This window comes from Helicoverpa armigera, chromosome 31 (assembly GCF_030705265.1).
Source record: "Helicoverpa armigera isolate CAAS_96S chromosome 31, ASM3070526v1, whole genome shotgun sequence".
In the NCBI taxonomy this organism is placed as follows: Eukaryota; Metazoa; Arthropoda; class Insecta; order Lepidoptera; family Noctuidae; genus Helicoverpa; species Helicoverpa armigera.
Window position 1 is genome coordinate 4479055 of NC_087150.1, and position 16884 is coordinate 4495938.

General features: G+C 37.1%; 2 protein-coding genes across 3 annotated transcripts; both read left to right on the plus strand.

Annotated features, from left to right (window-relative positions):
* Window positions 1-48: 48 nt before the first annotated feature.
* On the plus strand, window positions 49-7467 carry LOC110381658 (zinc finger protein 568). Of its 2 annotated transcripts, none has more exons than XM_064043258.1 (7): window positions 49-204; window positions 884-952; window positions 1798-1956; window positions 2885-3111; window positions 3534-3729; window positions 4432-4545; window positions 5215-7467. In XM_064043258.1, the coding sequence occupies exons 2-7, from the start codon at window positions 896-898 to the stop codon at window positions 5641-5643; spliced, it is 1182 nt and encodes a 393-aa protein (XP_063899328.1). In that variant the 5' UTR covers window positions 49-204; window positions 884-895; the 3' UTR covers window positions 5644-7467. The 2 variants fall into 2 exon arrangements, with proteins under 2 accessions (XP_063899328.1, XP_063899327.1); XM_064043257.1 differs by lacking the exon at window positions 49-204 and adding an exon at window positions 297-496.
* Window positions 7468-7903: 436 nt separating this feature from the next.
* On the plus strand, window positions 7904-12702 carry LOC126054363 (copper chaperone for superoxide dismutase). The gene is made up of 6 exons (XM_064043414.1): window positions 7904-8071; window positions 8728-8932; window positions 9406-9581; window positions 10082-10237; window positions 10878-10981; window positions 11843-12702. The coding sequence occupies exons 1-6, from the start codon at window positions 8057-8059 to the stop codon at window positions 12006-12008; spliced, it is 822 nt and encodes a 273-aa protein (XP_063899484.1). The 5' UTR covers window positions 7904-8056; the 3' UTR covers window positions 12009-12702.
* Window positions 12703-16884: the final 4182 nt, after the last annotated feature.

The following is a 16884-nucleotide window of genomic DNA, read 5'->3' on the forward strand; positions in this document are numbered from 1 at the left end:
ACAAGGCTTTTCGCTTATTGTTGCCATATCTAAAAATATAGATTGTGCCTCTTTGTACGACGCAATTTTACATGAACTCGTCATACAGGAATGGCGTCGTTTCTTATTTCTATCTAAAACCACGCCTTGAAAGATTTTGCGATTGATTCAGCATATTTCGTGCTTTTTCTTCATAAAACCTAATTGTTTTCCAAAAATATTTCGGTAAGTGTCATTTTATTTGACATTTCTTTAAACGCCATACTTTTTTTTAATTTTTTCTTTTTCGTCTTCTTTTTTTTAATTAAAAAAAAACAAACGCCTATCTATTCTCGGAGGTCTCAAAAATTTGATTTTCAATGATCAATGTGATGTTTTATTGCATAAATGAAGCTATATTTGCTATTATTTCGTGATTATAAAGTGTTTTCCGATTAGTGTGACGCCTGCAGTATCTACGTGTCGCAGAAATCAATAATATCATTTACCTTTTTTGCCGTGTTCCCGACGCCATAGTGTAAGGTTTATTTTTATAAAAAGTTATTTTTGACAATTTTCTATTCCCGCTTTTTTATTGATATTTGAAATTAATTTCATATTTTTGTTAGTATTTAAGTTTTATCCCAGAAAACCTTACGTGAGTATATTTGCGTAAGAAAAACAACCTTCAAAGGTTCATTGTCGCAAAGCAGTCATATATTTCGTACACATAACACATTATTTACTTTCTATTGATAAACACTACATACAATTCATAAGACTACGATGTTTTACACATAAAACTCTCAATATCAACCACGACTCCCACTTCCTGATGTAATTGCGTAATTCTAACACAAGAAATTGCATCAAACTCGTCAAAATTGCCACTGAAAGTTACGCAAAAATCATGTCTTCTTTTCAGATTGCTTAAACAATGGCCCAGCAAGAAAGATATGTGAATGTGGTGCCCACCTCCCGTGTGAAGATAAAGGTATATATTCAAGTCAATGTCATCATCATCAGCCCTTAAATTGTTCCTTAAGAGCTCGTGTCGCGGAATGGTTAATCATAAGGTTAAGCAACGCTTAGCACGTTCACTCCGTGCATGACCATCTTGTCTTGACGATTTTATAGTCTTAGGAGGCCTACTTTGACTAAGCCACAATCTCTTTGCTTTTATTTCAAGTGCCTACTCAAATAAAGCTTTGTTCACTAGCTTGTGTCAGCGGTTTCACCCGGTTCCTTTGAGAACCACTTCCCGCACCCGGATAAAAAGTAGCCTTTATTTAATTCTGATATATAAGCTTTATTATTACCAAGTTTCATCAAAATCTCCAGATGTACCCAGTGTTGCTGACCACAGCATAAACTGACAGTAATAATTAGAATATATTTTAGGGAGGGAATTAAAACTAGAAATAATCAAAGTTTAAAAACATTATTTTACATAACATGAGTACTATTTAAAAGCTAGTATTGAAAGTCTTCAGAAAATGTGACTGAAAACGGATTTTATTACAGTTTTCAGCACTCAGTATAAACCTAAAGGATTTCCGAAACACAGTAAACCTATAGTTAAGGCTGGAAACAGTGCTCGTTCGACGGTCAGCGCTGACCGTTGGTCGATATATATCTGTGCAAGTCTTTGAACGCGCACATAGCTACGCTGACGGTACGCTCGTGATTTGGTATGTGATTCGGTTTAGATGTACGGTCAGCGATGACCGTCGGTCGAGACTGTTTCCAGCCTACAACTGAGGGGTTGGCTACGCTGCCTGTATCCTCTCAAACTCGCATTTCTAATATTAATATCATTCAACCATCTTTTATCCACAGAAAGAAATTCTCCAAGATGAAGACGACGCCTACCACTGCCGCCTCTGCTGGAAAGGGTTCGCGAGCGAGGTGGCTCTGCGCAACCACGCGCGCATGGAGCATATAGACGCCTACAACACCGCCGACCCCGCCGTGTGGACGCACTATAATGAGCAGCAGGTGGATATTTATATTAATATTAGGATAATAAACCGTCTAACGGAGTAAGACGTAAGGCCGCGTTTCCACTGACGCGGAGCTGGGCGGAGAGGAGCGGAGAAGAGCGGTGAAAAGTGGTCAGTGTTTCCACTGAAGCGGAGCTGGGCGGAGAGGAGTGCAGCTGGGCGGAGAGGAGCGATGAAGATTTTGAATGCACCTAGTGACGTAACGCCTCGATGTATGAATATTCGCTCAGCTCTGCTCCACCCCGCTCGTACTGTTTCCATTGAAGCGGAGCGGAGATTTCAAGCATAGTCATTGGTCAATTTGTGCACCGCTAAGCTCCTCTCCGCCCAGCTCCGCGTCAGTGAAAACGCGGCCTAAGGGTAGTGGAAAGACGAGCGGAGATGCCATAATGCAGGTAGGTCAGGCGCCTTCTTCTAGGTCAGATTCTTACGGAGAGCATGACCAAAACGTTCAGTTCTTTGAGACTTCGTCAACGATTTTTGGTAGTAGGTAAGTACAAACAGTGGTCGGATTCAAAGCAGACGTGTAAGGGCGAAAATCAGTATAATGAATTGCAGGTTCATGTACCTTTATATTCTTTTATTTACTACTTTTATACCAAAAAAGTCGTGGTTTCGGTGGTAGAGAACTAATCTCTCAAGTATGAGTGTGTTCGATACCAGGTCAGGTAAGTACTCCTTGTAGCACACTGGTGTTCAGCTGCATCCGGTTAGACTTTAAGCTGAACCCAACAAAGTTGGAAAAAGACTACTTTCTTGGGAAAAGGCTGTATGGTAGGGTAAAGACTACATAAGGCTGGAAGCCGACCTAATTCATTTCCACATGCTCACATTTTCGAATCCATCACACATTTTTATCCGACTTCCAAAAAAAGTATAACCATCAACTTTGTACCTAACAAAATCTTTACTCTATATTACAGACAAAGAAATCAGAAGAAAACCTGATAAAAATGAAAACAGATAAAATGCTCTCCGAGATGGAACCCACCAGCGTAATGGCTCTAGCTTCCAAGAACGTCTCCTACATCATTATAAAGCATGAGGAACCAAACGATGTTAAGAGGAAGAAGATAGACAAGGGGATTAGACAGAAGGAGAGAGAAGAGAAACCGCCGATTAAGAAGGAAAAGGAGTCTGAGCCTATTACGTGAGTTTTAAGCAATTTAGCAGTATACTAGCGACCCGCCCCGGCTTCGCACGGGATATCAGTATTTCCCTACATTTTATTTTTTTGATATTATTATGCATATAAATCTACCTCTTCAATCACTCTATCTATTTAAAAGAAATGAAAATCGGTGGGAGAGAAAAGAGTGTCCATGGAGTTTCTTGCCTGTTCTTCTCCATGACACCAATTCTTTGGAACCGTGCAACTAGTTTGAGGTTTCGAAAGAGCTTTTATAATATTATGTATTACTAACAAAATATGGACAAAATGGCCTATTTGAAATAAAAAAATTGACTTTGACTTTGGTTGCCTAGTTTTGAAGATTAAAGCGTACAAAGGGATAGAAAAAGTGACTTCATTTTATACTATGCAGTGATAAAACATGTTCCTTGACATTCCAGAGGACCATTCGAGTGTCTCCAACCTTCAACCCTGGTAGCAGACGGTACCTGCCACCAGATATTCTTCTCATGCTGCGAGTACTCCATACATTATCGTGATGAGCACACGAGGAGACGGAAGGGGTTGAGGTGCCAGGTCTGTGAGAAACCTCTCGCTTGTTCCGGGGAGCAAGTACCGGCGCCTTATGCTTGTGAGGTATGTAGCTTCTTTTTAAAAGATGAGATAATGAGAAAACGACATATCCTGAAAGCAGGCTGAAATTCTGTAAATTTTTGAAACGTCAAATTTTACAATGAGACCAGTGGTGGAATAACGAAGGAGGCCGGAAGGGGCACCGGCCCCGGGCCTCCAATCTTGGACTTTAAATGCTTCCGCGTTCCTCTGATTAAAATCCTAAATATGACTTCAAAAAGTATGCCAACTAGCTTGACATTTCAAAAAATCTATTTGAAATAAGAAATAAAAATATTTTGATTTAATAAAGACTTTGGCAATCAAATGGTCGCGTCTGACGGAGTTCTGCTAATATCATAAATGCGAAAGATGCGTGTTTGTCTTTCATGCTAAAGCTGCTCATAGATTTTAATTAAACTTACCAGCAATATACCTTCTACACCAAAACGACATACAATCTACTTTCTACCTACCTCTGGGTAATAGAAGTCTTATTTACAATATTATTTGCTACAATGCTTACAAATATAATTATCAGAATAACATGCAGATTTTACGACGACCTTATACAGTTCGCCGTCGACGCTGGATGCAGGTCGCCTCCAACAGGTATCTGTGGAGATCTAAGGGGGAGGCCTATGTTCAGCAGTGGACGTCCGCCGGCTGAGATGATGATGATGATGCAGATTTTTTAGCACGTGCATACAATTTTATTTCTTCCAGGTATGCGGCATGGGTTATCAGACCAACAAGGAGCTGTCAGAACACACAGCCATCGCTCATGTCAAGCTAAAACCCTTCGAGTGTAACGTCTGCCATAAGAGATTTACACAGCATGTAAGTTTTATAGTTTACTAGCTTTTGCCCGCGACTTCGCGTGGAAAAGTGACTTCCGGCAGATTTTTGGTTTGACCAATTAAATAGATGGCGCTGACCGGAATAATTTTTTTTTTTTTTTTTGTAATAAAAACTATCCTATGTCCTTTCTCAAGTTCCAAACTATGTTTGTACCAAATTTCACACAAATCGGTTTAGTAGTTTAGGCGTGAAGAAAAGACAGACAGACAGATAGACAGAGTCACTTTCACATTTATAATATTAGTTAGATTTAATATTTATCTGTCAATATTTACCTATACCAATATAAAAAAAAGGAAAAGCTTGCTGTGCCTTAAAAGGTCTCGAAACTTCTGAACCAACATGAAAAGTTCTTTCACTGTTGGGCAAAATAGACTCGCAAGTAACATAGGATTATGTTTTATCTGGGTACGGAGAGAAGTTCTCCCAAAACGCGAGTGAAAACCTCGGGAAAACGGCGAGTTTTTAATATAAGCAAAAGAAACTATCGTTTGCCCATCGCGCCTTGGAGCCAAAACTACTCACCCGGTTTAATCTAGTATACAATATAAAAGCCTAGCTAGACCCTGAAATACAAAGGCTACTTTAACCAGCTGTTAGAAATAGCCCCCACAGTAAAAAAAATACTAACCAAACACTTTTCCCCAGGGCGGAGTCCTACAACACATGAGGATGCACACCGGAGACCGTCCATTCCCCTGCACATTCTGCCCAAAAGCCTTCACCCAGAAGTCCGGTCTCGACCAGCACCTCCGGATCCACACCAAAGTTAAACCCTACCGCTGTGTGGTCTGCAATAAGACATTCTGCCAATCGGTGCATTTAAAACAGCATATGCGAACACATACCAACGTAGCACCTTTTCAGTGTGGTATCTGCGATAAACGGTTCAAGCAAAGCAGTCACTTAAACTATCATTTGAAGAATCACAACCCAGCGGTGATGACGGAGGACCAGAGAGCCAAGTATGCAGAGCTGATCGGTCTGATGAATAATCAGGCTTTGGAGCAGGAGGCTACGGTGCAGGTGGAAGCGGAAGTAGACAGCGAGTGGTGTGTTGCTATAAATGAAAGTTGACAGTGTTAAAAAGTGATAAAAAGTGTTGAGTCTGGTGAAAAATTGGTTTTTAGGGACAATGTTCGGAGTGAAAAATTTGTCCTCTATAAGCAGATCAGTCAGCTGCGCAGGACATGTTATAGTACACAAGTGTTTGTGCAAAGCATGGGGAACAAAATAACTAGTGGAGATGTCACGTCGCAAATCTCCTAAGAAAGTAGAGCTACAACATGCCTTCTTTGGAACTCAGGCCGATTGTCGGCCATAGCTGTTCTCATATAAGGAGATCTGGAAGTTGGTGATTGATTCACCTGTGCATCGGAGAGCATGTTAATGTCGGTCCTGCTTGTGATCTCTCTCCGGTGGTGTCGGATTGTCGTCCCATCGCGCTATGAGAGTGAAGGAATAGTGAGTGCACTTTGTAACTAAAGCTGTTTCAGAGGGCACATTAAACTGTAGGTCCAGGCTGTCATGGAACATCCTTGGCAGTCGTTACGGGTAGACAGACACCAGTAAGTCTAGCACCAGTCTATCCAAGGTACTGGGTTGCCGGGGTAACTGGGTTGAGGAGATCAGATATGCAGTTGCTCCTTGTAAAATACTGGTACTCAGCTGCATCCGGTTAGACTGGAAGCCAATGATGAAATGACTAGGCATATAGTTGTGTATATTTGTAAAGCATTTATTGGGAAGAAAAGCAATAGTAAGAGACTATTTTAACAATAGTTTTTTTTATTTAATTTAGGATTTTAGTAAACATGCATGGAATATGAAATCAATAAAATATTTGAGATAAAAATAATATGTAAAATTTCTATACATAAGATGTATTGTATGTAAATAGAAATGAACATATGTTTTTCTTGAATGTAAATACATACTATATATCGTGCTTTTTTGCCAAAACTACTGAATAGATTGCTTACTTTGGGGAGGTTTGGTCAATTGAGGCTAAGCATGGAAAACAAAATGACTAGCGGAGATGTCAAAACGCAAAATCTCCTAAGAAAGTAGCGCGACAACATGCGGGGCGAGGGGGACGAGGAACGTTACTAGCTCCGGACAAACACGCCTTCTATAGATTTCACCCATTATTTTCTAAACAAAATCACCCATCTTTGAGAGATTGGTTTTGATTTGACAAGGAACCCGAACGCCTCGTTAGTTCTAGTAACTGATCACGGCTACCGTACGTTTCTTGAGCTACAAGAAGGCGCCTGACCTACCAGGGCCCCGATTCTCCTAAGTTAATAATGTCAAAATCGAATAGAAATCGACTCGTAATACGATCATACGTAATAGCAGTTTTAACCATATCGGGCATTCTGCTACTAATAAAAGACCAATCGTATTCGATTGACATTTGATTGGTGTGCGATTGGTCTGCTATTTTGATGATTTTGGACTATACGCTAGTTTGCTGTACAATCATTTGGCAATCGTAAATCATTTGCAGACAAAATGATTCATTATTGAATGACAGAAAAGGATAAACACGTTTATTTCAAAGAAAAAATAGCGGAATGCCACATACGCTTCAATCGTAATCGAGTCGGGATTGGATCTCAGTCGAATCGAGTCGAACGTCAATCGAAGGGCGCTTAAGTAAAATTAGGAGAATCGGGCCCCTGCCTTATGGCATCTCCGCTATCTTTCCTTTCTCCATGTTCTCTATGCATGCAAGTTTAAAACAATTGTATAATATATGTTTACTATATGTTAGTACATTATTTTACATAAATATTATAATAGTGAGTAAGTACTTTAAAATGCATTGGTACTGCCTGAATTATTTTATATTTACCTACACTTCAATGTGATTTCAATAAATGAATTTTTAGTATATGCTGTGTTTTTCTTTTATTTGTTTGTGGCCCTAAAGGCTCCGAAACTACTGAAACGATTTGAAAAATTATTTCTCTGTTGGAAAGCTACACTGTTCCCAAATGACATACTTACCTACTTATTTTTATCCCCCTACGGGAAGTTGTTACTACGGGACGCGGAGAAACAGCTAGCAACGGTGAAAAATGCCCAAATTCGAGGTAGCTGCTACAAACCGTTCAGGAATGCTCTGAACTATATTTCGTCTCTTATGGAAAAGGCTAGGCGGATGATATAGAGCTCTAAAATAGAAAAACCCTCTTTTCTGGCAAGTCGGTTATGTGAGCGTTCCAATAAAAAATCCCAACATTTCAAGCATGTTTTTGAGTAAAGGAGACAATCCTACTTATCTGTAGTGAGAAAGAAATGGGCAGTCATGTCAAAATTCTGCCGTAAATGTGCGAAAAATTAATGGAACGCGTTATCTGTCAATCACATGTCGATTTGTTTTCTTTTAATTTCGAGAAAAATACCGCAAGAAAAGTGAATTGCTACTGAATTTTCTGGAAAAATAACAATTTACTTAAGTTTTGTTGTTTTAAAAATAACTATGTTGACCTCCAAGGTAAGTTTTTGAAGCGTACTTAGAGACTGAATTTAAAAAGTAATGTTTTGGTTACCGTAAATATGCAGTTTTTAATGCAATTTCTGCTTAGTTTCATGACTAAGCAAGTAAAGCACTTAGTTCTTATCTGTTTTTCTTAATTTCAATATAATTACGCAGTTGGAATTTAGAAATATGTAAAAAAAGGCTTAATAATGAAACCAATGTTTACTTTATAACTTTTTTAAATTACTTATTCCTTGAGGCAAAGGTCATGGCTTTATATTATGCTATGTTGTATATTTCCTCTTTTCAATATGTTGTATGTAAATAAAATTCAAAATAATTCACAATGCTAGTTTTTCCACAGCATTAAATGCATATTATTATCTTTCAAGGACCTTGCTTGATGTATAAAATAATTATTAAAAATTATTTTATCGTCAGCATTTTTATCGTCCCACTACTTAACTGGGCTGTGGCCTTTTCATCCATCACCATGCTTGCTCAATGTGGGTCGCTGATGTCAGACTTTATAGTCCAGGATTCCTCAAAATGTTTTCCTTCACTTTTACCTAATCAGTCTTTGGTGTCTGAGATATTCTTAGAAAGTACTTACAAACTAAGAAGAGATGCATTCTAAATATATCTTCAAACCCTTCTTACTCTTCTTACAGCTAGAAGTCCTAGTAGACTTTGGTCCTACAGTAGACGATGCCATCCTCAATAAGACCCTCAATGAGCTCAAATCACAAGATGGAGTGAAGGAAGCAGTCTTCAAAGACGGAGCTATACTTGTGGAGACTAGTCTACCAAGTACAGATGTGCTTGATATGGTGAAGAAGACCTCGGGGAAGAGAGCTGTGTTGCAGGGGTTTGGAGGTAAGAAAATCTATAGTAATATTATAAAGATCAGAAATTACTGGACTGATTTAAAATGTTTGTCAGTCTTAGATAGTTCATTTAATTTGGAAGCTGTAGGCTACTTTTTATTCAGCTTTGGGAATGAGTTGGCATGGGACACTGGTGAAAACTCTCTTTAGGAAGCTAGTCTTGATATCACTTTAGTTTTAATAACCCTATTCTCGAAAATATCAAGGCTCGTCATCCTAGCCTATTGACTTCATATGTGGCCTCCTCAACCCAGTTTCTTGGAAACCTCATGTTAAGACTGGTTGTCATATTTTCTGGCATCTGACTACCCCAAACCACGGCTAAGATGTTCGAATAACAGTCGGGACCTACTAATTTTCTTCTTCTTCTGACCACGCCTTATGATCGATCGATACTCGCGACTTTGACTTAGCTACGAGCTCTAAATAAATATAATTTAATTTGTATTTTTCCTTCCCCAGAAACACAATCAGCCGTAGCCATGGTCTCCTCCCAGTCCTGCTGCGGCAGTCAAGTGCTAGGAGTGATTCGGTTCCAGCAGGCGGCAGCAGGGCCGCTGCTAGCTGACGGCAGTATCGATGGGCTGGCTACAGGCCCGCACGCCCTGCATGTGCATAGCAGCGGTGATCTCACGCAGGTGACCCGGCTTTTTTTCAGATTTTTTCAGTTTTTTTTTCAGTTTCTTTTTTTTCGTAATAGTCTTCAAACTACCATTGTTAGAAAGAGGTACTCTCTAAAATACGGAATGAGAGGAAACATCCTCTAATAAAGTCATACCTTAATCGAATGCAGTTGCCCGTTCTTCTCCATAAGACTAGCTATAGCTACTTTTGGATTGGGCAACTAGAATCAAACTTAGTTTCATTTTTGACGTTCATAAGTGCTTGTAAAGGCCTTTGACTTTGCAAAAAGACAGTCGCTCCTTATGGCACACTGGTACTCAACTACATCCGGTTAGACTGGAAGCCGACCCCAACATAGTTTGGGAAAAGGCTCGGAGGATGATGATATTTACAATAATGATAAAAACTATCCTATTAAAAATATAAAATATGCGGCAAATGGCTAACTTATATGACACAATATAATGACTCGTTTTCAAATTCAAAGTTCTTTATTTTGTTTTTGTTGTTACAGGGCTGCGATTCACTAGGAGAACACTACAACCCTACCGGAGCCCCGCATGGTGGTCCAAATGATCCCAGCGACCGTCGCCACGCTGGAGACCTCGGTAACATAGTCGCTGATGAAACTGGGAGAGCTACGTTCAGGATTATTGATGAAGTTTTGAAGGTAATGCTTTCGTCAGATTTTAAGAAATGTTAACCAATTTTGAAAAATTGAAATATTCTTTGAGGGCAGTATAAAATATAGGGTACGGTAGACCGCACATCAGTGGTAACTGTCATGCACCTTAACTCAGTAGTTATAAGTACGATTTTCCTATAAAACTGTTACCACTGACCTGAAGTTGACTGTACATATGAACTGTTAATCAGCCGAGCCTTTTCTCAACTATGTTGGGGTCGGCTTCCAGTTCCAGTATAACCAGAAGCAGCCAAGAACTAGTTTGCTACATGGAGTGACTGTCTATCTGACCTTCACAACCCGGGCAACTCGACTGTTAGACTTTCTGGCTCCTTACTTCCCGTAAAAACTGCCAAAGATGGTCACCCATCCACGGACCGACCGCGCCAAGCATTGCTTAAGCTTATGGCCAATGGATCCGTGCTGCTGTTACTTAGCTACGAGCTCTCCTCAATGATATTTACCAAATAAAGGCTGCTAACAATTTCTGCCAGATATTGCTATCCGAGACCTGTAAAACTAAGTTATAGTTTATCCGTCAGATACGTTCCTGATAAGCTACTAAAGACTTTAACAGTAACCGATGAAATTGGCCATTCATTAGTATGTTTTTTCACAATTCCAGGTGTCAGACATAATAGGTCGTTCAGTAGCCGTCACAGAAAGGAGAGATGACCTCGGCCGCGGCAGTTCTCCCACATCTAAGATAGACGGCGATAGTGGGAAACCGTGAGTATATTACTATTTAAACTAAGATATACCTTCTTCTTCCTCCTGTCCTGTTCCCAATTTTACTTGGGGTCGGCGCAATATGTCATTCTGTTCCATTTTCCCCTGTCACTCGTCATACTGACACTCACTCCCTTCCTATTCATGTCATCTTTCAGGCAATCCATCCATTTTTTCTTAGGTCTTCCTCTTCCTCTCCATATCCATCTAAGATATATCACTGGCTGATAAAAATGTGAAGGAAAACATCTCGAGCAAATCTGGACTATATAGTCTGAAATCACCAAGCCGCATTGAGCAAGCGTGGTGATTAATGCTCAATCCTTCTCCGTGTGAGAGGAGGCCGCAGCCCAACAGTGGGACGATAAAAAAAAGCTGTAGCTAGTAGGTATTTACAAATTTTGCAAAGCGGCCCGGAGTCTGGAAGTTAGTGATTGATACACCCGGGTATCAGAGAGCACGTTAATCTCGGTCCTGCTTGTGATCTCTCTCCGGTGGTGTCGGATTGTCGTCCCATCGCGCTATGAGAATGAAGGAATAGTGAGTGCACCTGTGTCTGCCCAAATGCTCGTGCACTATAATATGTCCTGCGCAGCTCGCTGATCTCCTTATACATATGAGAACTTTATTCTTAAGCTGGCTCTATATTGGGCTGACAAAGTGTAGTCTCACCATAAGACATGTCATCGACACGAAAGATGAAGACGAATTCTTAAGCTTTTTTGTCGCACATTTTTTTATCAACATAATAAAAAAAATTTAAATGTAAGATATAACTATACTAAAATGTCAGACATATTTTACAATAGGTAGGTACATATATTTATATACAGCATTAAATCTTAATATTTCATTCCACAGGGTTGCATGCGGCATAATAGCACGTTCAGCGGGCATTTTCCAAAATCCCAAACGCATATGCGCGTGCGACGGTGTAGTAGTATGGGACGAGAAGGATCGCCCTCTAGCGGGGAAAGGGAGAAGAACTGAAGAAAAAACGGAGAAGAAATGTTGTAGTAATCATTAGTTATATGGAGAATGTAAAATTTTTGTTGTAAAGCTTGTATAGACATACAATTTTTCAATCGAAAATTGTTAAGAGAAGTTGATGTCATTGAAAAGGTGTGTTTCGGAAGGCACGTTAAATTGGTGGGTCCCGGCTGTGATTTGAACATCTTTTTGGCAGTCGTTTTTATATTATGCATGTCCATTTTGTATATTTTATTAATTTATATAAATTCCAAATAAGTACAATTCATACAATGTTGTATGTACTATGTAGAGATGCACATAAAATAAAAGTTTTTAAATAAAATTATGTTATATTTTTTAATAAATACAAGTAGGATTTAAAAAAATATATTTTTTCTATACTCCATTTGAATAGGCACTCAAAAAAAGAAATACTTATATGAAGTTTAGTTTTAAAACTCAGTTTGAAAAAATATAATAAGGCTAAAAATCAATGTAATTGAGATATTATTTTAAACTGTACATAGTTTATCTGTTTAGAACGTATTTGTGTAAAAAGTCCTATCAAGATTGTTTACCTTTAGTTAACAAATGGAGTAGTGTTAAAACAAGCTCTACTTTTTATGTAGGATAAAGCATTTTATGTATGGGGTAAATTAGTTTTTAACCGACTTCCCAAAAGGAAGTTTCAATTCGCATGTTTGTATTTTTTGTCTATTTATTTAATAAATTGTTTTTTTTTTTTTTATTAATGGAATACATTTGTTTGATTTTATTTATCATTCTGTGATCCGATAACGAATCATATTGTTTGCAAATTATTTACGATTGCAATATGATTGTAGAGCAGACTTCCCTAATGGTTTCAGACTGGAGTCTAAACAAGGAGATTAAACCGTGTGTAAAGTTTCTAAAACCCACAAAACATGTTTGGCTCGTCGCGGGAATCAAACCCGGGACTTTGTGCACAGCAGTCGTGCTATGCAACAACTAGACCAACAAGGTAATCAAAGGTTAGGCAGGTACAATAAAACAAAGTCACAGATTTTCACATTACCATTATATTTAAATTCACTAAACATTTTTATTTTTATTTAATTTTTATTTTGTATTGTGATAATAACGTTATATTCTAGCAATCTACAACATGCGTAATCTATCATAATATGTCAAAATTTACATTTAATTTACAATTTTCAACTGCACTCATTATTAATGACGTCATTTATATTAAAAACAGGCTGATTATCGGCCACGGCAGCTGTTCTCATAAAAGGAGATCAGCCAGCTGCGCAGGACATATTATAGTGCAGGCACATTTGCTTGGACTGCGGTGCACTCACTATTCCTTCACTCTCATAGCGCATGCGACGACAATCCGACACCACCGGAGAGAGATCACAAAAGTATAAAATCCCTTTACCAAGGGAACAGTTTTTAGAAACTGCGACTAGTGTCAGATCATAAATATCTACGCTGGTCACACTTTCCAACTCATTTCAGTATTGCCACTGAAAAAAAATTAGCACGTCACAACGGCTAAATTTTAAATAGATTTAAAGCTGTTTTTTATAAACCATAAATGACGAAATTAATAATAAGAGCAGACCTTAACATAGATTATGCTATAACTGTATTTTTTTTTCATAATAAGTATATAATATACCATTAAAAGGAGCTCTGACAATTTTCGTTTTAAATTTAGGCACTTTCGGATCAATAGCAAGCTGTATTCTATACGCTATCCAAGATAGGTAGTGACAGAGTACAAGTTTATCAACAAAAGAGTGATACAGACGTGCGACTTTGCGACTGACGGCCGTTCCCAATATAATATCTATCTGTTGTTTTGCGTACTAGAGATAGGACTTTTGACATAACTTGTATCGGGTTAATGTCAAAATTCTATCTCTCGTAATGGATAGATAGTATATTGGAAACGACAGTATATTGTGTGACAGCGAAATTCGTGTGACTTTCTCATGTGTGTCATGTAACTATTTATTGTATGGGACTGTCTTTTATAATATAATTATTTTTATAAAATTATTTTATTTCTTACAAATTTATTAAATTCTAACTGTCTGAGATTCCTATTCCTCTGAAGAAATGTGGATAAAGAGCCGATATTTCAATAATCAGACGACTAGACACTGCTATAAAAATGATAGTCTGACATTTTTCTAACAATGTCAAATTGACATAAGTCACCTGATGAAGACAGCCAGTTTCTTCATCAAAAGTAAAAGCCAAAGTAATGTCATAAAGTAAAAGTAACGGTCAAATTCGTTTTTTCAAGGCTAAAGTAACAGCAAAACTAATTTGACCGTTACTACTTATGAACAACTTTACTGATGAAAATTAACTAATAAGACAGCGGCTTCAAAAGTTCGCGACTAAAAGTCGCAAAGTCGCACGCCTGTTTTAATAATTATTGCTTAGAACACCCTAGACTGAAAAATTATTTCAGACCACGCGAAGAGTTTTCAGTTACTATAAAATTTTAATACTTTTAACATATTTTTTGACAGTGTTTTTTATAATATCACGCTAATATTAAAAGGTGAATCGGCAGAATCAAGGAAACTTAAATTTTCAAAAAAGGCAATATTTTTTTCAAAAACCTCCGATTATAAGCTAGAATCTACAAAAAATCAAAATAATCTAGGTTTTTTTCGAGATAAAAAATATAGCCTTTTTCAAAAACTAGTGGCTTACTTTTTATATAATATAAAATTGACAAAACATTGTATTACACTCTAATTTTTAATTTTTATTATTTTTTTACAATTTCCCTTTGCTTATGGCCTTTTTTGCTCCAATATAATATATTTTTTTTTACTGTTCATAGTAGATTTTGAAAATTTTATTTTTTGATTTATTTTGTACTAATTTTATTCAGGGGGTTTATTCATTTATCTGTTAGATATTGAAATATACGTTTGAATATAAAACAAACCCAAAAGAGAGAAAAAAATAGGTCAGATAGGGCAGTCGCTCCTTGTAACACACTGGTACTCAGCTGCATCCGGTTAGACTGGAAGCCGACCCCAACATAGTTGGCTAGGCAGATGATACCAAATACCTTGACCAACCACAAACAAAATAAAATACTACAGTAAAAAACTAAACCTCTGTTATCGCGCGAAAACTATAAAAAGATTTCAATATTTTTAATTCCCAGATTTGCAAAAAACTGAGAATATTTTTTATCTATATCACGCTTAAAAATGGGCTTAAATTACTGAAGTATTTTACTATTCGCGCCAAATAATACCCATCTAAAGTTAGCTATTTAAAGGGATTTCGTTCATATTTTTTTTTACTATTGCGAAGACAATAGTAGCCAACTTCGGACAAGCAAAGCTTCTCGACAATATCTGTACGAACAAATGCGCGTAGACTTAAATGGCTAACTTCAGATATGCAAACTTATTTGTCGCGAACAAATGACAGCCGACGCACAGTATATTATTTTGCTTCAAAAGCGGACATCATCTTTTTATTGTAAATTCTGAAGGATATAACTGTTATATAATATAATATGAAACACCAGTTTGAATATATTTCTTAATTTTGAAGCTACGAGAGTTTTTTTGAAAGGTCAATGAACTTTGTCAAAAAGTTTTTTGCAGATATTTCCCAAAATAACAAACTCTCGCTTTATTTAAAATTAACCATGAATTGAAGGTTGTTTTAATAATATTGTGTATAAATTACAAGTCTTTGCTTTCGCTGGAATGCGAGAAAAAAAATATTTGTTTAATTTTGCAAAATAAATTATATAAATTTTTCTATACGACATTAGCATTTTGTTTTACCACCAAAATACACTCTAGTTATGTAGCGTCTTACTGTGAAAAATTGGAACATTTAACGTGCAGGACTTCAGAGCTATAACGTTTCTAAGTTTTTTAACAATTTCTATGGAAATAGGGTTGTCAAAAAAAGCATGAGTTTATTTAATGGGACTATACGGTGTGATGAAATACAGTTCTAGATTATGTTATTTAGGTATGTTATGGAAAAATTGCACAATATCTATTAGCAACATTTGTTAAAAAATATTGAACCACCTCGAGATAAAACAAATGTGGAATATCAGTTTTTTATTTTATAATAATATGAAAGCAAAATACATGAAGCATGAATGCTACCGGAGGTGAAGCAGGAACCAAAAACGCAGTTGAAACTGCGGTGGATAGCCAGTATTAAAATTTAAGTTTATGAAAGAAAAGGGAATTACCAAAAAAAAAAAACAAATATCAGTTTACGCCACATCTTCAGTATCTGAAATAATGAGGATTTTGTCTGAAGTTAGTTCCACTTCTTCAAATTCGAAAATAGAATCCGTTGGGATATAACGCACATTGTCCATTGTCACTTCCAACAGAGAATAAACCTTTGGGGGTAAAGATTTTTTAGGTGTACTTCTTTTATTGTGGGATATGGTAGATAAATATGGATCAGATGCTTCAAGTCCACGGTGAAATAAGTCTGTGATAGTTATTTCAAATTAAAACTAAAACACTGTCATGTATGCCACCATGAATGGCATCTCAGGAAACAATTGACCAATAATTTTAAAATCCATATTAAGAAGACAAAAATAAAATTACGGTGACTGTAATTTAAGAGAAATCAAAGAGTTGGGTGACAACAGCAAAACTGAATACAATTTTAAGTCTTATAACCCCCTTATAACCAACAAATAGGTACATGGCGTAATGCTAATTTTAATATTATGTGATAAAAATAAGATAAAAGAGACAGATATTATATTATAGGAATTTTAAAAGACCTTTTCTTTGACTTCTGTCATCTACTAAACCTTAAATAAATATAACGACCATCACTGAAGTAAACCATACACTTGAGTGACAACCCTAAATTAAAATTTTAAAATTTAATATCTCCGAAGTCCTATGTTT

Excerpts from the sequence above, each read along its gene's own strand:
- LOC110381658 (XM_064043258.1), top strand. The coding sequence starts at position 896 with ATGGCCCAGCAAGAAAGATATGTGAATGTGGTGCCCACCTCCCGTGTG. Across the intron at positions 3,112-3,533 it reads AAGGAGTCTGAGCCTATTAC|AGGACCATTCGAGTGTCTCC; the intron begins GTGAGTTTTAAG and ends TTGACATTCCAG. Across the intron at positions 4,546-5,214 it reads ATAAGAGATTTACACAGCAT|GGCGGAGTCCTACAACACAT; the intron begins GTAAGTTTTATA and ends ACTTTTCCCCAG.
- LOC126054363 (XM_064043414.1), top strand. Across the intron at positions 8,933-9,405 it reads TGTGTTGCAGGGGTTTGGAG|AAACACAATCAGCCGTAGCC; the intron begins GTAAGAAAATCT and ends TTCCTTCCCCAG. Across the intron at positions 9,582-10,081 it reads GCAGCGGTGATCTCACGCAG|GGCTGCGATTCACTAGGAGA; the intron begins GTGACCCGGCTT and ends TTGTTGTTACAG.